Source organism: Aulonocara sp. 'chitande type north' Nkhata Bay, linkage group LG10, assembly GCF_057382095.1.
Source record: "Aulonocara sp. 'chitande type north' Nkhata Bay isolate Kocher_YH1m ecotype deep benthic linkage group LG10, A_spYH_male_GT1.1, whole genome shotgun sequence".
NCBI classification, from domain to species: Eukaryota; Metazoa; Chordata; class Actinopteri; order Cichliformes; family Cichlidae; genus Aulonocara; species Aulonocara sp. 'chitande type north' Nkhata Bay.
In genome coordinates, this window is record NC_141353.1 from 8,972,495 (window position 1) to 8,999,151 (window position 26,657).

A 26,657-nucleotide genomic window follows, 5' to 3' on the forward strand; every position below is an offset into this window, starting at 1 on the left:
CAACCGATGTATGGAGCCACAGCTGGACTGGCTGTCGGAGTTTTGTATTGAGGGGGAAAGGAAGCGATTTGTTTTATACTTCAGCTAGAATGAAAAAAGACACAAAGCTGGAGTTATTCGGTGTCTTCATGCTGAACAGCTAAAACTTCTTCCCTCATTCTCCCCCCTCCCTCTCCTGTTGCTACTTCAATCATGAAACTGATCGATTATCAGCTGATCGGCTTTTCTGTCGCTAGTCTCTCTCATTTGTTAGTCACCCAGTTTGCGCTAGAAAGAGGAAAACGGCAGATAAACAACAGCAGCACGTTTAAGCTTGATAAGCTGTTGCTAGAATTTTTTTAATATTACTTCTAGTATCCGCTTATGTTTTCTGGAGCCACAGCCGTAATAGCTGCTGGTCATGATAGTTTGGATATGTGGTGAGAAGGAAACATGAAGGTGAAACCAGGAGAAGTTTTTACTGAATCATCAGAGCTGAACAGGTGATGGAGAAACAGGTTTACATTTTAGGTCACATGAATGAGTTGAAGGGAAGTTATGAACTGTTTCTGAGAGACAAATAACACCAGGATCCTTTTCTGTGTAGCTGACATCTGGTAACTGTGCAGGGGCGGATCTAGCAAAGTTTTGCCAGGGGGCCAGGTAGGGCATTAACAGGGAGAGGGGGGCACAAAGACATAATTTCTTTCTTATTCTCATTTAAAATGTCTAGCTTTTAATAAATAATTATTCTAAATCTTACTACCAAAGTGGTGATCTGGTTAAATGTATAGAGATCCATTATTGTATGTAGTAAATATTAAGTCTAATATATGCCCTAGTAATAGTAGTACATATAGCACTTTTTCCTTTGGGAAGGTACGCTGTCTGCGCTGTCTGCAACTGTATTGAAGAAAAATGTTGAATCAAATTATTATAGAAAAATAATTGATTTCTGTGCATTAAAGTAGATTACGTCAATTAAGCATTATCAGGCGAAGGGTGCGGGGTGGTTTCCTAATATTTTTGCTGGGAGTTGGCAGCCCTATTAGTTAGTTTAATATTTCTATGTACTGTTTAGAATACCTGAATAAGGAGGATGGTGTAAGTTTTTTAGGTTGATCAGTATTGCTGAAGTATAAAATATTTTGGGTGCAGTGTATTTTTTGCATACAGGTATAACAGAATAGCTTTAATGTTTTGTTTTTAAAACTGAGTATGAACTTATACAAAATGCAGCAAAATATTTATAAAAACAGTTTTATTTATTATAAAATACACTATATCGGATTCATATCGGCAGATAATCAAATTTATGATATCGGTATCGGACATAAAAAAGTGGTATCGTGCCATCTGTAGTTTGCACAGAGGCACAAGTAAGATTTGTTTTGTTACAAGGGAGTATCATGAAGTAATGCACTAATGGCTTGGAAACGGTAATTGTTTGTCTTTCTAAAGTTTATTTTTTTTATTTGTCTTCCTTTTCTGGCAGATTTTCTTCCCCTTATGTGTTACTGTTTATTCAAGAAGATGGTGTTATTTTGGTAAGTACATGCAAATTCCTTACATATTTATCACAACAGTATTTGTCACAGTATTGCAGGGACAAGTTTATCTATCTCATCTTAAGGGGTCTTGTGATTATTAATATTGATATTAATTAATATCAATTAATATATATGATTAAATTTCTTTTATCCAGGACAAAAGAAAAAAAAAAACTTGCGAAAGTGAAATGAAAAACAGGAATTTAGTTCTTGTGAGTTAAGAGGATGCAGAGCATAGGGTTAGATGGAGGTGGATCATTCACTGTGGTGATCCCTGAAGGAAACAGCCAAGAGAAAGAGGATCAGATTGCAAAAAAAATGTGGTTTGTTTGCATACATGAGTCTTTACGGTACCCACAGGACTCCTGAAGTATAAGTACTCTGAAGTTTGCAGAGCAATTTCAGAGATGTTTGGGGCTTACATGGCAAGCATGTTTTTAGTTGCACATCTAAATTTTCTCTGCTCTCTGTTGCTGACGGCAGAGTTCTGCCCCGCTGACCTCACAGGTGAGACACTCCCACCAGTGGACAAAGAGCACAGGAAAATGTGTTGCCAACCACCTGAAACAGACAAATATCTGCTTTTTAAAACCCTTTAAACCCGTTAAATGGACTGATGCCATTCATTTCTTCTTTGATTAACAGTAGTAACATCCTTCATGCACTGTATACTAACCCATATGATAATCATGCTTTATGAAGTGATGGCAATTGCATTGTAGCATTTAATGAAGAAATAACAAAATAATCATACCAATGATTAAGCACCAGTCTTCTTTTTTTGTGTGTGTGTGTGTGTGTGTGTGTGTGTGTGTGTGTGTGTGTGTGTGTGTGTGTGTGTGTGTGTGTGTGTGTGTGTGTGTGAGAGAGAGAGATACAGGTAAATGCTGAATTCCAGTGTATTACAACACTTCAACTGGAGACGACCTTCGCGGCACAGTTAGGCAGAATTACACCTCAGTTGATGACAGTTTTCCAGAAGAAGGGCGGTGTTTCTGGGCAGAAACTTGCCCACCACTTGCAGATCATACAAGAGGTAAATCTGAATATTGCAAATTCTATTTGGATTTCTTTTGTCTTAAGTGGCAGGTCACTGGTGAGTCCAATAAGCCGTTTTAGGTGACCAGCCAAGCAATCTAAATTTTGAAATTTCATATATAAATTTTATTTACTATGTTTGAACTGACATATGATAAAATTTACTTATTGCGAATGTCAGACATTGTTCTTTTTTCCAAATTGGTTTAATCAGCAACTCTCTTTAAACAGGCTGAAAGTGATGTTAACGTGAAAAGGGAAGCAGTTCTCAGGGCACTTTGCCTCTACCTTGGTGAAGAGGATGGAAGCCTTATTCGGGAGTTCTTTGTAAGTCATTTAAGTCATTGTAAGCAAGTCATCTATACACACACTTTTTAGATAGATATCAATACACACACACACACACACAAACGACTAGATTGGAATTTAATTGTAGAGTTAATTGTTTTTTCTTTTACCTTTTTATTAAATGTTTAGGACATTGAAGGAGATGATATCCAGAGAGACCTGAAGAAGCACACCATGGGCATTTATGTCATCAACAGGGAGGATGGACAAAATGGACATTATGATGACATTGGAATATTTGTTGAAGGGGAGATAGTCATGGACAACATTGGATCTCTGGCGCAAGCTTGTGCATTGATGCTTGGAGTAATCTATGCACTAAACCTAGCCTTCCCCAAGGAATTGAAGGACTATTATGAATTCATTTAGAAAGTGTTGATGGGATTCGATGGTGAAAAGCTCTCCCCCAAAGTCTTTGGGCTGAAGAACAAAATTGCTACTGGATAGGAAGATTTCTAAAATAACACATCAAGAGAATGCTGTTATGTAAATTACCAATGACTGGTGCTCTTGTGAATAGGAGTGAAACTCTTGTACAACCATCATTTGTTCTGTGTTATGTTTCGATTGAACATTTTAACTTTCAATAATGAATGTTTCACGTGTGGTACATTTGAGTAGCTTGAAGAGCAACTTTGTAATTATTCAGTTATAGCTGCTGCCCTGCGTATAATCAGTGTTAACTCAACCGAATTAAAAAAAAAAACATTCATGATTACCACACTGCAGCACACTGGTAACACTTTAAAGACTATTAATTGTTTTGAAGCGAGTATGTTAGGTCAGAAAATATGTAAAACATTCAGAATCTTCAAGGAAGGACTAGAATGGAAAGACAGTGGTCAATAAGCAGTAAGGAAAACACAAGTTTAATTTTAAGTCTAATTACCTTATTAAAATGCAATTTCTAAATATGGATCGCAGAACAGCAAGTCTGAAACTGGTTAGTTTGTGGATGCATCAGTTTCTAATTGTGATACATTATACTGCTGGTAGTGTTTTATTCTTTTATGTAAGGAGTTTGGTTTTTTTTTTCTTTTTTAGAGGAAGAGAAACATTGGTTAACCTTTCCCTTGTCTGTTGTTTCTGTTTTGTTTGAATACAGCTTTTTAAAGCTACTAGTTCATAGGCAAAAGTTTTGTAATTTGTATTATACAAATTGCAGCAATTTCCCTTAGAGATGTGGATTCTTATTCTGTTTGCAACAAATTTTGCATTAATAAATGATGTGAAAGAATGTTGTAGTTTTCATTATTGACGTTTTTAAAAACTACAAATCAGGGTAAGCAATATTTTTTAAGTAAACTTAACTTAATTGAAATAGAGAGAAATTAACAATTTGATTGATTTGAATATAAGTTTGGGACATAAGTGTAAAGGAAACAAATTATTCTGGTACATTTAACACGACCTTAGTTGGAATTACTAATAATATTTGACTAAGTTGTATCCACAACAGTTAAGTTAAACTAGCTTAAAAATATATGTTGGTTTTACTCGCTTAAATTAAATTCAGTGTACTTAAAAAATATTTCTGGATTCAAACAAATTTATTTCGTGCAACCACTTGTCATAAAAAAATTGAGTAAATTGAACAAAACATTTTTTTTCAGTGTACAGTGAAAAATATGACATTTTCTGAAGAGTTCAGTTTCTCTGCCACACCCACGCCCGATTACTGCCACACCTGCTGAAGCACAGGCCTGGTCGAGGTTACAGGAATGTTCCTCAGGCTGTGGCACTCCAGAGAACCACAGTGAGAACCACAGTTATCCACACATGGAGGAAACAGTGCTGATAGTTTGTTTGACGGTCTGAAAAATGCTTGTCTTCTAAATATGAAAAATAAAATCAGGAAGGAGGAAAACCCTGTCTCACAGGTTCACTGCACAGAGTGTGTTTATGAAGTAATCACAGCAATACAGATGATAACATTATTTTTAAACACCTGAACACATCATATACCAACATTTATTGATATTTGCATCATTTAAGTGTAAATATTTATTATACTTTAAAGTTAAAGAAAATATTGTTTTCAAACTTTGCATTTGTGAACAGTATTTTATTTTTAATCAGTTTGTGACTGGAGACCATGTCAGAACCTCCGAGCTCGTCCTGAGCAAAGCTGCTGCTAATCCAACCTGCTCTCTAAGGTCTGGGCATGTCCGACTGGGAGGAGGTCATGGAAGTCCATCTCAGCTAGCTTGGGGATGCTGCAGCTTTTCCTCCAGACCATCAGGAGGATGTAGGTGGGATAGAGAGGTGTGGCAGTCTCTGTACAGACCAGACTCTGTCCCTGAGACCTGGGCCAGCATGAGTCAGATGGATCAAAGGTTTGTGTTAAATATAGAAAATTCAGGAAAATGTTTTATTTAAGCAATGGAGGAAAAAGCTCGTTACCCAGGAACCAAAGATGTTCAGGAGATCTGTGTGTATACAGGCTCATGTTATACAGCTCTTAGATGACGTATTACACAATATGATAAATTACCGTGGACTAACAGTTCTTGTGTGCGCCATTAATGACCAATAATTATCAAAATGTGATCAAACGTTCTTTATTTTATTGTGTGGCACATTTTTTCTCCTTTGCTGCTACGACTGCTGCTCCCACTGCTGCTCCCAGTGCTGCTCCCAGTACTGCTCCCAGTGCTGCTCCCACTGCTGCTCCCAGTGCTGCTCCCACTGCTGCTCCCAGTGCTGCTCCCAGTGGCCCTAAAATGCTCCCGAGGCCCGCTCCTATCCCAGCAGCCCTCAGGATCTTGTTCTTCGTCTGTGCCCGTCCTCTCGTTTCTCCTTCTCTGTCAGGAGACCCAGGACCCTGACAGAAACAGTATAAATGGAAGCGCTGCACAGACTAAATAATCGACTCGATCTTTGAGGAAACAAAGAGAATACCAAAGGTGGGAAAAACCCACAGTGTGTTTCGGTTAAAAAGGAAAGCATCTGAAAGGGCTCCTCTAAACGCTCTTCCTCACTGAGAACCAAAACAGAACCTCAAACGTATTCAGCTGAAGAACGACATCAATGCAGAGCTGTGGCTTCTGAGGTATCTGGAGTATTTTCTGCTTTCCTGTAAAACTCCAGGGAATGCAGGAAGCTTGCTCCGAGCTTACAGGAACCGACAGTCGAACTGGCTGAACAGGATCAAAAGATTTCACCTGAGCTCAGTTTCACTCATCAGGTAAAGGCTGTGGACCGCAGTGAGCGTCGATCAGTAAAAACAGTAGAGTTTGTACTTTACTGTCTGTGTGTGGTTTCTTCATGTCAGAACACCAACAGCTGCTCATTGTTGGGTTGTGACCTTTCAATATGAACACCTGTAACTTCATATTGTCAGGTCTGACACCAACCACAGGTTTTCTCAGCAGGAACAATCAAAGCCTTTGTTTTCCTGCAGACTGTGTAAAATAAATCTGTTTCCAGCTCTGCGTGGTAGGGCTGGCTATCGACGTCGACTTCTGCGTTCAATTTGATTGAATTCAGACTCAGGCGGTCAGAAACATCTTATTTATTTATTTATCAGCACTTATCCATATTTAATATCCATATATTAAACCGAAGCTGACACTGTGAGACTTCATCAGAGGTGTGAGCGCCACAGCAGAGGCCTTTGTGTCAAAGTAACTGAGGATCAAACAGACACACATGAAGCAGATGTTCTGGCTTCTTATAGCAAATAACCTTAAAATATTCTGCAGTAGAACAAAAACTGAAGCAAACCATGAATCAACACGAACACAACAGCAGACTGGTGCATAATGAGCAGAGAATAATGCAGAAAACAGAGATTTGATGGTAAACTGGTCTGTGAGTACAGAGACAGAGCCGTGCAGGAAGTGGGATTTTATCGTGGTGGAAGCAAAACAGCCAAAGTCAGAGTGAGAGTGACGATGTTTATCATCATCCTCTTTTGCTGCTGCTTCAGTGAATGTTGGTCAGATTGATGAAACCTGCAGCATCAGAGTCAGTGAGCTGTCAGCTTTTAGCCCCGACGGCGTGTCCGTGCTGTCACACAGGACACAGCCAGCTTGTAAGCTTTGTAATCCTGAGCAGCACAAACATGGCCGGCACCAAAGCTCGTAAGTACATTTAAAACTTTTGATTTACTGTTTAGACCAACTTTCTATCATAAAATACAATCTAGATAAAAAGTAGAAGTTAAACCTTTACTCAAAAAGCATCTCTAGACCCAGCAGTCTTAGCTAATTATAGGCCAATCTCCAACCTTCCTTTATATCAAACATCCTTGAAAGAGTAGTTGTCAAACAGCTAACAGATCATCTGCAGAGGTTTATTTGAAGAGTTTCAGTCAGGTTTCAGAGCTCATCACAGCACAGAAACAGCTTTAGTGAAGGTTACAAATGATCTTCTTATGGCCTCTGACAGTGGACTCATCTCTGTGCTTGTCCTGCTAGACCTCAGTGCAGCGTTCGATACTGTCGACCATAATATATTGTTTGTGACTTGAGCCTAGGCTAGTGTAAATGGCACCGGTGTGCACGGCTCGCCGTCCACGGCTGTTGGATCCACTTTTGGTCTCCATGTTTTTATTGTTTTTGTCACTTTTATTGAACCACGCTGACTCTCTACTGACCTACGATCGTGAAACTCTGTTAGATATTCAACTTGCCTTGCGGGCTCAAGGCTGGAGCCGAACAAAAACACCCTGATAACGACTGTGTTGAGTCTGTTCTTCCCATTCCATGCAAGGCCACCTGGGTTGGCTGGAAGACTGTTTACTTAGCCTGGCAGGGTGAAGGACACTGTCTCAGCTGAACTCTGGACACGCACACACACACACATATACACTGATATGCACACACTCATCCCCCCTCCCTTTCCAAACGCCTTCAACGCTTATTCCCCTCCGATGCTGACGGTGGATCATGGAGACCAGCGCACAGGCTGCAGGCCCGGATGTGCTGTCTAAATCGGCGGTCTCTCACCCTTTACCCCCCCTGTTGCTTGTCATGTGTTTCTTTGGTGTATTAAGAGGTGTTTTCATGTGCAGAGGTGTTTTTTCTGTTCTCAAACTGATCTCCCTGTTGGAGCTCAGTCTGGGGGGAGTTATTTTTTTCTCCTTATCTTTCCTCATGTGGTGCATTTTCCATTGTTATACCTCTCTGACCTGTCTTCCCCATGTGATGTTTTGTGTCATGTATGTATGGTCGGAGGGTAAGATGGCGCCGCCATTGCGTGCAATAGGTCGGCAGCCTTATGAAAGTGGCATTTCTGGTAAAAAAAAAACAACTACTAAGTAAAAAACTACATTTTCCACGAAAATGACATCACTTCCGGTTTCGGGCAGGTAATGGCGGAAATGTGATAGTTCGCACTGACGTCTATTCCAATGTAGGAAGTGTTACGAACAGCTGATCGGATCGGCAAAGCGTGTTTATGTTTTTGTTCCTGCAAGCGCTTTGATGCAGTTTTTGCAAAGCTATATGTGGAAGGAAACCATGACCGAGGACAAGCTGATGACATGAGATGTAAGTACAACTCCTCCGGTTTCATATGCAAAAAAAATTATTGCGCTAGCTTAGTGGTTCCGGTTCTACAGGGATTTAAAAATAGCTACGCATTCCCATATATCATTGTGATGTTGTTTATTCTATTACTCTTGTTCTCTTCTGCTTGTTTTCTTTTTTCTTTCTCAGCAGGTGATCCAGGTGATTGATATATGCATTTTTTTTCTCTGCCCGTTCTGTTGGTTTTTGGTTTTTGCCCTTCTCCCCCGTCCCTCTTCTCAGCTGTTTCTCTTTCCCTCTTTCTTTCTCCCCTTCTTTCCCCCAGTCAAGTCTGTCCCGTATTCAGCAAGTGAAAATAAAATAAACAATAAAAGGTGAATCAAATGGACCATTACGGCAAGGCTGGGATGGTCAGTTTGTTAAAGTAAATCCGTTGGGCATCTTTCTTTGCCTTTAGACAATAATTCTGATGCAAAAGAGCCAAACGGGACAGGCAAAAAAAAAAAATAGCTACGCAAAACGGATCGTGCCCGTGCCGACCGGCTTTAAAGGGTTAAAGTACAATCCTTAATGTTTTCTGTGTGTGTGGTGGGGGGCGCCAGAGGGAGTGTTCGCCCAGGGCGCCAAACAGGCTAGGACCGCCACTGGGTGGAAGAAAAGTCTAAACGCAATCGTTATCAACAAATGTAGCATATTTGCAGCTCTGGAGGCCAGGATTACTGAATTGGAGACTCGGCTTCGCACCCTTCATTCACCCATAGCTAGCCAGGCCCCTGTAGCTGGTGCAGTCTAAGATAGCGTAGGCCCGCTAGCTGTTCCCCGGCAGACCCCAAGCAGCTGGGGAAAGAGGGCGGCTGGGTGACGGTGAGGAGGAAGCATAGTCCTAAACAGAAGCCCCAGGTACACCACCAACCCGTTCATGTGTCTAACCGTTTTTCCCCACTCGGCGACACACCCGCCGGGGGTCAAACTCTGGTAATTGGTGATTCTGTTCTCAGACATGTGAAGCTAGAGACACCGGCAACCATAGTCAATTGTCTTCCAGGGGCCAGAGCAGGCGACATTGAAGGAAATTTAAAACTGCTGGCTAAGGGTAAACGTAAATTCAGTAAAATCATAATTCACGTCGGCAGTAATGACACCCGGTTACGCCAATCGGAGGTCACTAAAATCAATATTGAATCGGTGTGCAACTTTGCCAAAACAATGTCGGACTCTGTAGTTTTCTCTGGTCCCCTCCCCAATCAGACCAGGAGTGACATGTTTAGCCGCATGTTCTCCTTAAATTGCTGGCTGTCTGAGTGGTGTCCCAGAAACGATGTGGGCTTCATAGATAATTGGCAAACCTTCTGGAGGAAACCTGGTCTTGTCAGGAGAGACGGCATCCATCCCACTTTGGATGGAGCAGCTCTCATTTCTAGAAATATGGACAAATTTATTAAACCCCCCCAAAATATAAAAATAAATAAATAAAATAACTGTCTTTACTCAAGGAGTTCCACATCTGGGTCCATTCAAACCCTGAGACCCTTCCGTGTGCACAGGGGGAATCTGCTCTCATCTGTGAACAGCACTCGGTGGTGGACCTGTCAGTTCTGACAGGCTATAGCAAATGCAAACTGGGGACAAATAGAGGATATTGGTTCCTCAAGTCACCCTCATGAAGTCTGTTTCTGATTGGTTGGTTAGAAAAGGACTACTGGAGGTCATTTTGCAGTTCCGCCAGTGTAATCCTGCTCGTCCTTGTGCAAAGCCGCAGATATTGGTCCTGTTGATCAGTTGAGGGCCTTTTATGGCTGTGTGCAGCTCTCTCAGTCTCATTGTCCTGGAGTTTGACCAAGCATTTTGAGGTGGTTTTCTTGGACTCAAAGTTTTGTTTTTTGGATTTCAAAAATGGTTTGAAGTGCATGCTCTGCATTATTTTGTTCTCAGTTCAGTATTTGCTAGTGCGTCTGAGTTTTTTTAAAATATATATATCTATATATTTCTAGTTCACGGGTTCTCAGTGATTTGTCCTGAGCATATGTAAGTAAGTATTTACATGCCATCCTGAGGAGCTGGACTACCTGTTAAACCTCTGTACCACCTCATGCCAATGCAAGAAAAAAAAGAGTCAAGGAAGAAAAAAGAAAAATCAACAGTGACATCAAAGACCTGAAGTAAGTTTAATATCACCCTCTGTGTCTCTGTGGTTTTTGCAAGCCGTAACCAATTTACAATTAGATTTACAGAAATCACAAATGCAAAGTATGAAAGGAGTAGAATAATTTCTGTACCTTTTACACATGAGAAATCAAGGAAAAATGTTTTCCCACTAATAAAAGTGACATTAAATACATACATACATACACATTGAGATCAGGAGCACCGCAGACAGTCATCTGAAAGTTAGAAGTCACTAATAAGGACGATCATCAGCTCCCAAATACACACTGAGTAACCTTGTTGTAAAGAACTCCCACAAAAACTCTCAAATCGTGATTAAATACCAACAGTTTTCACAGTATAACGCATTCTCCTTGTTTCTTTGCCACAACAGCAATTGCCACTCCTGCTCCCAGGGCTGATCCCACTGGTCCTAATATGAATCCAACACCTGCTCCTATCCCAGCAGCCTTCAGGAACTTCGCCCGTCTTCTCGCTTCTTCTTCTCCCATGTCTGGATTTGCTTTCCGAAGTCGTTTCATCTCTTCTCTGATGGCTCTCTCAGCTTCCTGCAGCATGTCATTGGTGTAGTATGTTGCTCCATTTCTCTGAACCATGGTGTTGATCTTCTCCAGCAGCTCTTTGACCTGAGAGCGATCCTCACTCTTGTTGTTAAAAACATGATATCTTCCTCCGCACTGACTGATGAAGCGATGCAGAGGCCGATTTCCACTGATTGAGCTGTAGATGTCGACTCCGTCTTGCAGGTTGTCTCCATACGTGAACAAGACCATAATATAACGTGCTGCATCTTCTCCAAACATCTTCTGAAGAATTTTAATCGTTTCTTCTTCTTCGCTTGTGAATCTGGTCGACTGGATCACAACCAGAAACACATGAGGACCAGGAGCAGCAAAGGTGATGCATCTAACAATCTGTGTAACCACCTGATCTACAGACAGGGTGGTGTCAAATAGACCTGGAGTATCAACCACAGTCAGTGTATGACCATCCACCTGGGCTGTTTCTTGCTGACACTCCAATGTTACAGAAGAAAAAGAAGAAAAAGACTGAAAAGCTTCTCTTCCTAAGATGGTGTTTCCCGCTGCACTCTTCCCTACTCCAGCTTTCCCAAGCAGCACCATCCTCAGGTGGAGGTCCTTTGCATCTGTTGAAGAAGATAAATAGATAAGGTTAGTTGGCCTTCCTGAGGCAGCTCACCACAATCGGACAGTGTGGACTTTGTGTGTAGACGTGATTCAGCCTCAACCTTGGCAGATTAGTGTCTCTGTGGCTGTTTCTGGTGCATCGTTATGCATGATTCTGAATATTAAGTATGTTTTAATTGTTAAACACAGAATAGTCATGATTTATATGTGATTTTGCTGATAGTCACTGATCAGAATATTATCGGGTGTAAGTTTAACCAATATAAAAAATAAGAAAATATCCATCGGCCATCTTTTTGTGCTCGTCTCAGGCCGGGTCACGGGACCAGCAGCATTAGCAGAGAAGCCTAGACCTTCCTCACCCCAGCCACCTCCTGCAGCTTGTCCACGGGGACACCAAGGCATTCCCAGGCCAGCCGAGGTCCCCCCCAGGACCTCTTCCCTGTGGGACATGCCCTATACACCTGTCCCAGAAGGCATCCTAGTCAGATGTCCAACATACCTCAACTGGCTTGTATTCCTGTTCTTGTTCTTTCGGTCACTACCCAAAACTCAAGTCAAGTCAAGTCAAGTCAACTTTATTTGTCAATTCTGCCACATGTACAGGACATACAGAGAATAGAAATTTCGTTACTCTCAAACCCTAGATGAAATAGCAAATGAACATTTAAATATAAGAGAGTGATTAAAAAATGCAAATAAAATAATTAAAAAGTAAAAATTTAAATAAATACAATACAATTTTACGTATAACAAGAAAGCTATGCAATATACAATATACAATATTCAGGTAAGGGTAAATGACATTGAGTGTAAACCAGGCAGAGTAGTGCAAATAGGCAAATAGTGCAAATGGAGATTTAGTAGTGTACGGTAAGAGATAGTGTAACAACAAAGTCTTATGAGGTAATGGCAGTCCAATGCTCCACAAAGTGACTGGTAACTGGTGCAGGCCTGTGAGTGAGTCAGAGAGAGAGTGTGTGTGTGCGAAAAGCACAGATGAGGTTCTGAGACCACCCAAGTGGAGGCCTTCTGCCACTTGGCTACTCTTCGAAATTCTGTCCATAAAAATTCTGAAGAGAACTGGTGACGAAGAGCAGCCCTGGCAGAGTCCAACAACCACCAGTAACAAATCCGACTTTTTGCTGTTTGAATGCATTCAGATTTGTGAAATAAAAGCTTCCCTCAAAAGTAAAAACTAACAAGCCTGTTTTGAAAATGTAAAAGGAGTAAAAGACAATATATGACAGATATCTGAAGATTCAACAGAAAATAAAAAAGAAAATTTATTTTATGTCCAAAACAAATGTGTCACCCTGTTCGTTGGTGTGATAGGAAGGATTACATCTTTGATTGATTTTTGCTTCAGGGATCTACATTTGGCACAGTTACACAGAAAAACCTCATTTGTTTTGTAAATGACAGTAAATGAGATTTCAGCCCATTTTCTGATTGGTGCCGTATTAATAAGCTGATTTAAGCCGTTTAAATGTCCAGTCACCACATCTACATTTTCTGCATACTGATTAGTTTGCTCTTTTCTTCCACGTTGTGCAGTTTTCAGTCTTTTTTCCCTATGTACATTACAGATGCGGAGTAAAAATCCAAATCTTAAATCTTACCATCATGGTAGAATGACAGTACAGTTTCACTTTTAGGGTTTTACATATCAGGAGATAATTTCATGTTTAGGCTGTCCCACTTTAGTTCTAGTTAGTTTTGCCTCAGTGTCCATCTGCCTTTTGTTTTTTTACCAGCCTCTGATAAACGGCTCGCTGTTCGTTAAGTCATAGCTTTGCCTCCTTTTGGGTCCGCACCTGTAACTCCACACAGTCTGCAGCATCTGTCTCTGACAGCAGTTATGGATCAGTGTGACGTCATCAGTGTGTCTCATGTCTGCAGAGTAGTTTTAGTTCACTCTCCTGCCCAGAGATGCTTCAGCTCATTGAGGTTTGCAGCATTCATTCATGCAAAGCGCTCTAAGCTCTGCAGCAGCTCGGTTTGTTTTACAGCTGTTCTGTTGGAGATTTGCTGCTGTGCTTGGATCTTTGTCCTGTTGATGACACAGTTTGGTCCAAGCTTTAGCTGTAGGACAGACATCCACTCAAAGCCCAAATCATCGTCCTTCCACTGCGGTGCCCACAGTTCGTATGAGGTGTTTGGTTTCCTCCAAACGTGCTGCTGCTCATGATGGAGGAAACCCAAAATCCATGTTGGTCTTGCAACCTTTCCAAACCAGCCGCACTTCTTCAGTCTTTTTGTAATTGCGCTGTCGTGCAGCTCTTGGGTGTTCCTGTAAGCTTTGAACACGCTGACCTCTGGTTGAGTTTGCTGGATGTCCACGTTCAACATTGGAGTCACACTGGGTTAAATATGTACACTTGGGTTTTGAGGGGTATTTATTATTTTCTTCTTTTTTTGGGTTGTATGGAAGCCCCAAACGCAATTTCATTGTTCTTGACAATGACAATAAATAAATAAATACTAAATACTAAACATCAGAAAAATGCCATTGCCATTCCATTCCAACCATTCCATTGTTGTACCAACAAGGAAGAGAACGCTAACCACAAACTGGCTGAGCAGGTTTACTGTATGCGCATCAAAATAAATCTCCTAAATCAGTCTGTCACCGCTGCAGACACCAACCACGGTCTTTTATGGTTTGGTTCCTGCAAGCCATGTAAAATAAATCTGTTTCCAGCACTGCACGGAGCACATGTTTCAGGATTTTGAGCTTCAAACAAATGTTTCACAATAAAAACAACAGCAGGACAAGAGACATAGACGCAGGACACAGAAATAACCAATCACAGTTCAGTTTAGCACGTAGGTCTTTTTAAACTTTTTATCATTTGCTATATAACGTTTGTCTAATCAGTAAATCAGGATAAAAGTTGTAAATGTACTTACGAGCTAGTGTGTCGGCCATGTTTGTTAAAAAGCTTTGCACTGCTGCTCTGTGCTGTACCGACGGGATTGGTCCTTCCTTTAATACAACTGTATCTAATGCAACAACAACACTTAGTTAAAGATGCTGCAGGGCAGGTTCCAAAGAGAAACCCGCTGTCATTGGCCAGCCACACAGTGATGTCACAGTATAAACAACCTGAAGTCCCAGAATGACGCTGAGCCTGAAATTTCTCTTTTAGAGGAAATCTTACCCTGGTTTAGTATCAGACAGACAGCAGGTCACGCCACGGGAAATCCATCAGCCCCACCTGACCCCTCAACATCACAGATTCTGGCCATATAACCTAAGGTATGTTTCATGGAGCCATGCAAAATTCATGTTCATGCAGGAAGGTATCTTCTCTGTTTTATTCCAGGAAGAGGAGCAGATAGAAGGCAAGGTTAGACATGAACAGAGAGAGGAGAAGATCCGGCAGGACTGCCACGTCGCTTCCAGAAGAATATAATAATAGTAGTCATAATAATACTTCTTTTTCTTGTAGCATAAAACTGTAGGGCCTGCTGCAGGGTCATCCTTCGTGTGAAGCAGACGGCTGATTTCCAGTGATGGGAATAACGGCGTTACAAGTAACAGCGTTACCAACGGTGTTACTTTTTTCAGTAACGAGTAATCTAACTAATTACTATTCCTATCGTTACAACACCGTTACCGTTACTAACAAGAAAATGCGGTTGCGTTACCGTTTTTCAACAGACGGCTGAAGCTGTGTTCAGCTCACTGCAGCTTATATCAGCTGCAGGAAGTAGCTGTAAGAATCAGGACGCTGCAGCTTTAAGCAGCTGCGCTCCTGCGGACGGTAACCATCACTTTCTGGCACAACAGCTGGAGCTCAGGGGGCAAAACAATCGCACGAGTGCTGCTGTTTGACTGAGGAAGAATAAAGGAGTCGTGGTCAATCACATGACCACTTACAGACAAAGCAACAAGGTGACATGTACCAGTTTATAAACTGTGTTGATCGGACACATAACACCAGGGTCATGATAAACAATATACACGAGTGTTTTTTCCTCAATAGTTTCACGTTTACTGTCTAAGGACAGCGAGACCGCTCTGCTTATGAGCAAACAAAAAAAAGTCAAAAATAAAACAGCTCGTTCATGTTGGTGGAAAAATGCACCATGTTGACCAATCAAAAAATTATATGGCAACATGACATTTGGTTGTTTAGGAAGAGGCGGAGGTTTTAGGAGAGAGAGAGAGAGAGAGAGAGAGTTTTTTGGATGTGAGAGATTTGTGACGTTTAGCGTGTTTGGAGTGTGTAGTTAATGTGTTGTCTTGTGTAGTGTATTGTGTTTAGTGTGTAGTTAGTGTGTTGTGGACAGTTTTGTGTTGTGTGTCAGAACAATGAGGCGACTGCTGTCTCCAGGTAGAAACAGCAGTGACACACCTGCTGCTGTCAGACCTGCAGGTATCAGGCTGTGATGTTTCCTTCATAGTGGACAGAAATTATTTTTTTGGAGTGGGAGAAATAATTTGTGGCATCTTGTTGTTGAAGAACAGCTGATTGTTCTGTAAATAGTTTGAAATGGTTATTTAAAAAAGAGTAAAGGTTAAATGGATGCAAATAACTTTGTTGTTTGCAAAACGTGTGCATATAAATTAAAATTGACGATTTATATTTGCATCTAAAGTTATGAAATATGGTCATTAAACATGTTTGTGGTTGTTACAGTAAAACTATAACTTTTTTGATTTTATGTTTTTTGTCTGATTTTAGATCAGTTGTGTTAATACAGTAGTCAAAATGAAAACATGACTGTAAATTCAGACACGTGAGGCTGTGCTGAAAACAATGAGACCAAACAAGGTAAATCGTTTTTAAAGGTGAAATGTGGAGGAAACATCAAAAGTAGGTAAAAATGGCCGATTATACCCGGGACCCCAGAGGGTTAAATGTTTTTTTTCTAAGTAACGCAATAGTTACTTTTCAAGTAATTAATTACTTTTAGAATCTTGTGACTCAGTTACTAACTCAGTTACTTTTTTGAAGAAGTAACTAGTAACTATAATTAATTACTTTTTCAAAGTAACTTGCCCAACACTGCTGATTTTACACTGAGGTCCAGCGCTGTAAACTTGCAACTGCTGAAGCAAATGAAATCTTTTAAACGAAGGATCAATCAACCAATTATATCAAAATTAAATGGGAGACGGAGGCTAAAACCAACATATCAGAGGACAGTTGGTTAAATATATGCAGGACACAGATGGAAACTACTAGCTCAGGTTATTGGAGGGAATTCACGTGGAAAAATTTTATTAGGTGTTTTTATAAAACCCAAAATAAAATACAAACAAAAATGTCAACTGACAGATGGACACTGCTGGAGAAACTGTGGGGAAAACATGGCAGATCATTTCCATATATTTTGGAAAAGCCCAATAATCCTGTCATACTGGAGTGAATTGGTCGAATCAATTTACTTGGTGACTGGTCTCAAACTAAATTTGGATTTTTGTACTGTGTACTTGGGCGATATCCCATCAGCAGCCTCCTTAAAAGACAAACACTTGATAAACATCCTGTTGGGAGCTGGCAAAAAAGCGCTTACCAGGAGGTGGCTGGAGAAAGAGCCCCCAACAAAGAAAGATTGGATAGGAATAATGGAGGAAATATATAGAATGGAAAAACTTCCTTTTTTTTTTAACCTCAAAATGGACCAATTTCATAAAAACTGGAGGAAGTGGGAGAAATTTGTTGAAGGTGGTAACGTGGGATGAGATCTTCACGCAACTACTGGAAGAAGGAAGGTCTGCTAAGGACGTTTTATTTTATTTATTTTATTTATTTTAAGGTCGTTTTTAAAAGAGACTGGAAATACCCTTCCGAATATGATCGGGGATGGACTGTAAAGTGCTGAGTGGACAGTAGTAAAAACCTAACGACATGGGACCTGTAAAGAGGTGGAGGGGAGCTCCCCCAGACCGAGCAGATCTGCGGATTTCACTGAGCCACTATGTTATTGTTAGTGCGTAGTATCTTTGTTTGTTTGGTTGGTTTTTTGTTTTGTTATTTTTGGGTTTTTTTGTTTGTGTGTATTGCTAAATTAAAGTACCTTTTTATAAAAGAGCTTATGAGGTTCTCAGTGGCAGAATATAATCTGCAATAAGACGTTATTTTTTAGCAAAGCCAAAGGAAAATAAGAAGGTACAACCTGCACAGAAATGAACATTTGTGAGATATATAATGAATTTTGATTTTACAAACTTTTCCCTTCCTATTTTTTTTGTTATCATATCAAAGCTGAATGATACAGGGCTGGCGGTCCATAAAGATGACAGAGGCTCAAATTTTGTATCTCTATATGTAATCATGGGAAAAGAGGGATTTGTGTTTGGTCTAAACACACCATGAGAGTGAAGCGATGATCATGAGTTGTTTGTTTGGTTTTTTTTACTGTTTTTGTTTTTCTTTTCATGTGGATGACTGTCATAATTACAAAACCTTCAATTAAAAAAAAAATATAAAAAAAAAATAAATCTTTTAAACGACACGTTTCTCGTGTTCTTCCTCAAGAGAACAAAACTGAACACGTCACTTTGCTTCGGAATGAAGCAACAACGAAACCGCTGCCAGATCCCAAATATGAATAGACCGTAATGCTCAGGCAGAAAACCTCAGGCCTGTTATAAGAGCTCAGGCGCCAGAGTCACCTCCATCTACTCTGGGAAACTGTTGGTTACATTAGTATAGTACAGGTTATATAGATGTTGAGGGTCTGTTTGATAACCAGACTCATTTATTATCATGTTACTAAATATTTAGGCTGTGACATCACTGTGTAACCAGCCAATGACAGTTTCTCTCTGGAATCTGCCCTGCAGCATCTAAGCGTTGTTGTGACAGCAGGAATGTTGTTGCATGCAGTAGAATTAAAACCAGGAACTCATTTTTGATTCACAGCCAGGGTTGAATATCCCCTAACAGTGACACATTGGGACTGCAGGTTATTCACACTGTGGCTGTGTGGTTGGTGAACCAATGAAAGCTCTCTTCTGTCTGCAGTCTGCCCTGCAGCAACTTTAACAAGTGCCTTAAAGTGACGGCGTCCTCGGTGTACAGCACAGAGCAGCAGCAGGAAGGTGTCAGTGCAAAGCTTTGTAATCCTGAGCAGCACAAACATGGCCGGCACCAAAGCTCGTAAGTACATTTAAAACTTTTGATTTACTGTTTAGACCAACTTTCTATCATAAAATACAATCTAGATGAAAAGTAAAAAAACAAACAAACCAAGAGCTACATGTTAAACTGAACTGTGATTGGTTATTTCTGTGTCCTGTGTAGGGCTGGGTATCGTCACTGATTTCTAGAATCGATTCAATTCCGATTCACAAGGTCCCGAATCGATTCGATCCACGATTCAATTTAATTTGATTCGATTTGAATCTGGGAAATTTTGACAGTCAGAAATATAATTCAGATCAGCACATTTACATATTTTTGTATCTATAAAAAGGAAGCTGACACACGCAAGACTTTATCAAAGGTGTGAGCGTCACAGCGAGGCCTTTGTGTCAAAGTAGCTGAAGATAAAACAGAAAAACATGAAGGTGATTTTCCTGTTCTGGATTTTATAAAAATATTCTGCAGTACATCAAAAACGAAAGAAAACCATTAATCAACATATGAACATCACCTCTGACGCTACAGTGGTTTTATTACAGACACAGCGTTTTGCATTTTGTATAATTTTAAAAAGTTTAAATTTGTTCAGTATTGAACGGCAGAAATTAGGTTTTATTTTCGGAAGAATGTAAAAAAAAAAAAAACAGCGGCCGACAGCGTGTAAACAACGGTAGACTTGTGCGTAACAAGCAAGCGAATAATGAAGAAAGGGAAACTGTTCTTGAAGTACAGAGAGAGAGAGAGAGAGCTGTGCATCGCAGTGGAAGCAAAACAGTAAAAGTCAGAGTGAATTCATGACGATGTTTATGTGAAGCGTAGTTTGGATCTTCTTTTGCTGCTGGTTCGGTCAATATTGTTTGGAGAGACATCAAACTAACAGCTTTAGAATCAGCGCATAAAGGGCGTGAACACAAAGCGCCGACAGATCAGAATCAGCAAGCTGTCGGCTTTCAGCCCCGACTGTGAGAAAGGCGACATCTCACTGATTCTGATCCGCGGGTCGCGCTGTGTGTTTAAGTCTATGTGCAGAATCCGTGTTCCTGCTCTCATTTACTGTCTTAGCTGTTTGGTGGTTGTTGAAATTTTGTGAGATGTCACCAGAGATTCTGGCATTTCGGGCAAAATAAATTTATATTAAAAAATCGATTCAGGATTTTAATGAATCGATTTTACGTTATCCAAGCCAGAATCGATTTTAATCGATGAATCGATTATAAAAACCCGGCCCTAGTCCTGTGTGACAGCACGGACACGCCGTCGGGGCTAAAAGCTGACAGCTCACTGACTCTGATGCTGCAGGTTTCATCAATCTGACCAACATTCACTGAAGCAGCAGCAAAAGAGGATGATGATAAACATCGTCACTCTCACTCTGACTGTTTTGCTTCCACCACGATAAAATCCCACTTCCTGCACGGCTCTGTCTCTGTACTCACAGACCAGTTTACCATCAAATCTCTGTTTTCTGCATTATTCTCTGCTCATTATGCACCAGTCTGCTGTTGTGTTCGTGTTGATTCATGGTTTGCTTCAGTTTTTGTTCTACTGCAGAATATTTTAAGGTTATTTGCTATAAGAAGCCAGAACATCTGCTTCATGTGTGTCTGTTTGATCCTCAGTTACTTTGACACAAAGGCCTCTGCTGTGGCGCTCACACCTCTGATGAAGTCTCACAGTGTCAGCTTCGGTTTAATATATGGATATTAAATATGGATAAGTGCTGATAAATGAATAAATAAGATGTTTCTGACCGCCTGAGTCTGAATTCAATCAAATTGAACGCAGAAGTCGACGTCGATAGCCAGCCCTACCACGCAGAGCTGGAAACAGATTTATTTTACACAGTCTGCAGGAAAACAAAGGCTTTGATTGTTCCTGCTGAGAAAACCTGTGGTTGGTGTCAGACCTGACAATATGAAGTTACAGGTGTTCATATTGAAAGGTCACAACCCAACAATGAGCAGCTGTTGGTGTTCTGACATGAAGAAACCACACACAGACAGTAAAGTACAAACTCTACTGTTTTTACTGATCGACGCTCACTGCGGTCCACAGCCTTTACCTGATGAGTGAAACTGAGCTCAGGTGAAATCTTTTGATCCTGTTCAGCCAGTTCGACTGTCGGTTCCTGTAAGCTCGGAGCAAGCTTCCTGCATTCCCTGGAGTTTTACAGGAAAGCAGAAAATACTCCAGATACCTCAGAAGCCACAGCTCTGCATTGATGTCGTTCTTCAGCTGAATACGTTTGAGGTTCTGTTTTGGTTCTCAGTGAGGAAGAGCGTTTAGAGGAGCCCTTTCAGATGCTTTCCTTTTTAACCGAAACACACTGTGGGTTTTTCCCACCTTGGTATTTATATGCCCCGCCCACAGTAGTCTTACCTGTGTCTTCTTCCACAAGTTGTCCCCACATGTCCAGTCAGTTCATCGCTCCCACACTTCAATTCAATTCAATTTTATTTATATAAATTCCTGTGTGTGGTGATGTCACCTCTCTCCTTCCTGTGTGTGGTGATGTCACGTCTCCCCTTCCTGTGTGTCGTGATGTCACGTCTCTCCTTCCTGTGTGTGGTGATGTCACCTCTCCCCTTCCTGTGTATGGTGATGTCACGTCTCCCCTTCCTGTGTGTGGTGATGTCACCTCTCTCCTTCCTGTGTGTGGTGATGTCACCTCTCCCCTTCCTGTGTGTGGTGATGTCACGTCTCCCCTTCCTGTGTCGTGATGTCACGTCTCCCCTTCCTGTGTGTCGTGATGTCACGTCTCCCCTTCCTGTGTGTGGTGATGTCACCTCTCTCACGTCTCCCCTTCCTGTGTGTCGTGATGTCACCTCTCTCACGTCTCTCCTTCCTGTGTGTGGTGATGTCACCTCTCCCCTTCCTGTGTGTGGTGATGTCACCTCTCCCCTTCCTGTGTATGGTGATGTCACGTCTCCCCTTCCTGTGTGTGGTGATGTCACCTCTCTCCTTCCTGTGTGTGGTGATGTCACCTCTCCCCTTCCTGTGTGTGGTGATGTCACGTCTCCCCTTCCTGTGTCGTGATGTCACGTCTCCCCTTCCTGTGTGTCGTGATGTCACGTCTCCCCTTCCTGTGTGTGGTGATGTCACCTCTCTCACGTCTCCCCTTCCTGTGTGTCGTGATGTCACCTCTCTCACGTCTCTCCTTCCTGTGTGTGGTGATGTCACCTCTCCCCTTCCTGTGTGTGGTGATGTCACCTCTCCCCTTCCTGTGTGTCGTGATGTCACGTCTCCCCTTCCTGTGTGTGGTGATGTCACGTCTCCCCTTCCTGTGTGTGGTGATGTCACGTCTCTCCTTCCTGTGTGTGGTGATGTCACCTCTCCCCTTCCTGTGTGTGGTGATGTCACCTCTCCCCTTCCTGTGTGTGGTGATGTCACGTCTCCCCTTCCTGTGTGTGGTGATGTCACGTCTCCCCTTCCTGTGTGTCGTGATGTCACGTCTCCCCTTCCTGTGTGTGGTGATGTCACGTCTCCCCTTCCTGTGTGTCGTGATGTCACGTCTCCCCTTCCTGTGTGTCTTGATGTCACGTCTCCCCTTCCTGTGTGTGGTGATGTCACCTCTCTCACGTCTCTCCTTCCTGTGTGTGGTGATGTCACCTCTCCCCTTCCTGTGTGTGGTGATACTTAGATCTTTACTTAGTTTTTCCCAAGTTTAGGTTTAAGTTTATTTCATTTTCGTGTTACTTTGCCTTTGTTTCTCATGTTTTTCCAGCCTCCAATAAACGGCTTGTATTTGATTGAACCTGCTTCCTGCCTCGAGCGTCTGTGTTTGGGTCCTCTTAAATAAACCCAAGGTTTCCCTCTGCATGTGACCAACAGTGATGGGAGACGGAGCTTATGCTGAACAGCAATTGTGGAAAGTTTCTATACTTAAAATAAGGAAATAACGAGATGTGTGATTAAGATTTTAATATCCCGAACAGTGTAAAATCTTTTCAGCCAATTAACCTACAATAAATCAGAGAAACCCAAACAATCATGTGACCCCCTATAAGCAAGCACTATGAGCAACAGTAGGAAGGAAAAACTCCCTTTTAACAGGAAGAAACCTCCAGCAGAACCAGCTCAGGGAGGGACGGGGCCATCCTGAGTGAGGGGAGAGAGCGGGACACTGACACGCTGCTGGAGAGCGCCTGTGTGATGACCTGTATGATGACCTGTGTGATGACCTGTGTGATGACCTGTATGATGACCTGTGTGATGACCTGTGTAATGACCTGTGTGATGACCTGTGTAATGACCTGTGTGATGACCTGTGTGATGACCTGTGTAATGACCTGTGTAATGACCTGTGTGATGACCTGTATGATGACCTGTATGATGACCTGTGTGATGACCTGTGTAATGACCTGTGTGATGACCTGTGTAATGACCTGTGTAATGACCTGTGTGATGACCTGTGTAATGACCTGTGTAATGACCTGTATGATGACCTGTGTAATGACCTGTGTAATGACCTGTATGATGACCTGTGTGATGACCTGTGTAATGACCTGTGTGATGACCTGTGTGATGACCTGTGTAATGACCTGTGTAATGACCTGTGTGATGACCTGTGTAATGACCTGTGTAATGACCTGTGTGATGACCTGTGTGATGACCTGTGTAATGACTAGGGATGGGTATCGTTTAGGTTTTATCCGATACAGGTACCAAATCAGTACTTTTGAAACGGTGCCGGTACTTAAACGGTGCTCAAACCGGTGCTTAAAGAATGGAGAACACAAATTGGTCCAAAAACCTCTCATTTTCAGCTGGTTTTTTGTAAAAAGATAACAATGTTAGCCTTTTCTGCAGCTATGGGGCATATATGGTATCACTCTTGGCTGGAAGCAGTGCTTAAACAATGGAAAAAACACAAACTTTGCCCAAAAACCTCTCATGTTTAACTGTTTTCCACTTTTTCTTTGGTCATTTTTGGCCAGGGTGAAGGGAGTATCTGCCATCAAACAAGAGGACAGCCGCATGTAGCTATGATGATGTTTGCTAGTTCACCTTACATGCATTAATTTAATAACGTGGTTAGCCTACTCAACGTAAATTACACACGAACAACATTAAGCTACTCACGCAGAGAAGAACGGCTGCTGCTGCCATCATCATTTCTGCTACACTGGCAGAGCTAGAGGCCAGGACTCTCCTCTTCAGGTTTTTGGGGGATGTTGCTCCGGGTCCGATAACAGGCAACCCACCCACAGTAGATGTGCTTGTTGTGAGTTCTCGCAGCAAGCTATCATACGGCGCATTTCTGGGCTTTTAAAAAAAACACTATGCGTCGCCAGGTGTTTCATCAGATTTGAGGAGTTACCTCCTTTGACAGTATCACAGTATCAGCTTAAAGCACTTGTTGCTGCTGAGTTTGCATCTTTTGCTGTGAAGTACAGCCAGACTTTGACCGCTTCGCCTTGGGCATTTTTAATCTCTAGCTCTGCTCTAAAAGAACGTACGTACCTGGCCCCGCCTACTATCCTCGGAAACGTAAAATGATTGGCTAGAAGTGTATCACAGCTCAGGAAAAAAAGCACCGAAATGTGCGCTGCTTTTTGGTTTGGTTACTACCGTTTATGTCACCGGACACCGGTACCCATCCCTAGTAATGACTTGTGTAATGACCTGTGTGATGACCTGTGTGATGACCTGTGTGATGACCTGTGTGATGACCTGGGAGTCCCACTAACGCTGTCTGTTTATGTTCTCCAGGAGATGCAGTGAGAGATGGGTTCCCACACCTGAGGATTGTGCTTGTTGGGAAAACTGGAGTGGGGAAGAGTGCATCAGGAAACACCATCTTAGGAAGAAAAGCCTTTGAGTCTATAACTTCTTTTTCTTCATCAGTAGTTGGGTGTCGCAAAGTAACAGGGCAGGTGGATGGTCACATCCTGGATGTAGTTGACACTCCGGGTCTGTTTGACACCCTACTGACTCAGGAGCATGTAAAGACGGAGATCGTTAAATGCGTCTCCTTTGTTGCTCCCGGTCCTCACGTGTTCCTGGTTGTGATCCAGATCGGCAGGTTTACAAAAGCAGAAGAAGAAACGATAAAAATCCTTCAGAAGATATTTGGGGTGGATGCAGCCTGTTACACCATAGTCTTGTTCACGTATGGAGACAATCTGCCAAACGGAATCGACATCGACAAATCAATCAGTGGAAATCGGCCTCTGCATCGCTTCATCAATCAGTGCGGAGGAAGATATCATGTTTTTAACAACAGGAGTGAGGATCGCTCTCAGGTCAAAGAGCTGCTGGAGAAGATCAACACCATGACTCAGAGAAATGGAGCAACATACTACACCAATGACATGCTGCAGGAAGCTGAGAGAGCCATCAGAGAAGAGATGGAACGACTTATGAGAGAAAATCCAGACATGGGAGAAGAAGAAGCGAGAAGACGGGCACAGACGAAGAACAAGATCCTGAGGGCTGCTGGGATAGGAGCGGGCCTCGGGAGCATTTTAGGGCCACTGGGAGCAGCACTGGGAGCAGCAGTGGGAGCAGCAGTCGTAGCAGCAAAGGAGAAAAAATGTGCCACACAATAAAATAAAGAACGTTTGATCACATTTTGATAATTATTGGTCATTAATGGCGCACACAAGAACTGTTAGTCCACGGTAATTTATCATATTGTGTAATACGTCATCTAAGAGCTGTATAACATGAGCCTGTATACACACAGATCTCCTGAACATCTTTGGTTCCTGGGTAACGAGCTTTTTCCTCCATTGCTTAAATAAAACATTTTCCTGAATTTTCTATATTTAACACAAACCTTTGATCCATCTGACTCATGCTGGCCCAGGTCTCAGGGACAGAGTCTGGTCTGTACAGAGACTGCCACACCTCTCTATCCCACCTACATCCTCCTGATGGTCTGGAGGAAAAGCTGCAGCATCCCCAAGCTAGCTGAGATGGACTTCCATGACCTCCTCCCAGTCGGACATGCCCAGACCTTAGAGAGCAGGTTGGATTAGCAGCAGCTTTGCTCAGGACGAGCTCGGAGGTTCTGACATGGTCTCCAGTCACAAACTGATTAAAAATAAAATACTGTTCACAAATGCAAAGTTTGAAAACAATATTTTCTTTAACTTTAAAGTATAATAAATATTTACACTTAAATGATGCAAATATCAATAAATGTTGGTATATGATGTGTTCAGGTGTTTAAAAATAATGTTATCATCTGTATTGCTGTGATTACTTCATAAACACACTCTGTGCAGTGAACCTGTGAGACAGGGTTTTCCTCCTTCCTGATTTTATTTTTCATATTTAGAAGACAAGCATTTTTCAGACCGTCAAACAAACTATCAGCACTGTTTCCTCCATGTGTGGATAACTGTGGTTCTCACTGTGGTTCTCTGGAGTGCTACAGCCTGAGGAACATTCCTGTAACCTCGACCAGGCCTGTGCTTCAGCAGGTGTGGCAGTAATCGGGCGTGGGTGTGGCAGAGAAACTGAACTCTTCAGAAAATGTCATATTTTTCACTGTAGTTTCTTAGTCTTCCCTGAGAACTTGAAAGAAGAATCAGCAGCACATTCTCACACAGGGCCAGGTACGTTTGGATTACCTTTCCCTTTAATAAACGAAAAGATTGTTTAAAAACTGATGGTTGTTTGTTTGTTTTTCTTGAACATGCTAAAATAATACAACAACAAGTCTCAGGAGCTTGCAAAGAAAAGCGTCTGGACTTCTTTTAGTTGCTTGAAGACGTTTCACCTCTCATCCGAGAAGCTTCTTCAGTTCTAAGGTCAAATGGTGGAGAGTCCCAGATATAAACCTAGTGGGAGTTTCCCCCCACAGAGGGACAAAAGGACCCCTGATGATCCTCTAATCGCCTG

The 26,657-nt window shown here is 41.8% G+C and overlaps 3 protein-coding genes across 4 annotated transcripts; 2 read left to right on the forward strand and 1 right to left on the reverse strand.

Moving 5' to 3' along the window:
* Positions 1-2,394: 2,394 nt before the first annotated feature.
* On the forward strand, positions 2,395-4,152 carry LOC147320172 (uncharacterized; the record flags this gene model as incomplete). The annotated part of the gene is made up of 3 exons (XM_086308139.1): positions 2,395-2,565; positions 2,799-2,894; positions 3,045-4,152. Coding segments are annotated over 3 exons (507 nt in total), but the record flags the coding sequence as incomplete, so codon positions are not given.
* A 6,168-nt stretch (positions 4,153-10,320) lies between these two features.
* LOC147320173 (GTPase IMAP family member 9-like) lies at positions 10,321-25,961 on the reverse strand. Of its 2 annotated transcripts, none has more exons than XM_086308103.1 (2): positions 25,588-25,961; positions 10,321-11,702 (listed from the first exon to the last, which is right to left on the reverse strand). In XM_086308103.1, the coding sequence occupies exon 2, from the start codon at positions 11,677-11,679 to the stop codon at positions 10,888-10,890; it is 792 nt and encodes a 263-aa protein (XP_086164229.1). In that variant the 5' UTR covers positions 11,680-11,702; positions 25,588-25,961; the 3' UTR covers positions 10,321-10,887. The 2 variants fall into 2 exon arrangements, with proteins under 2 accessions (XP_086164229.1, XP_086164228.1); XM_086308102.1 differs by lacking the exon at positions 25,588-25,961 and adding an exon at positions 14,617-14,693.
* On the forward strand, positions 14,878-26,387 carry LOC147320174 (GTPase IMAP family member 9-like). The gene is made up of 3 exons (XM_086308096.1): positions 14,878-14,965; positions 18,687-18,821; positions 24,519-26,387. The coding sequence occupies exons 2-3, from the start codon at positions 18,803-18,805 to the stop codon at positions 25,355-25,357; spliced, it is 858 nt and encodes a 285-aa protein (XP_086164222.1). The 5' UTR covers positions 14,878-14,965; positions 18,687-18,802; the 3' UTR covers positions 25,358-26,387.
* Positions 26,388-26,657: the final 270 nt, after the last annotated feature.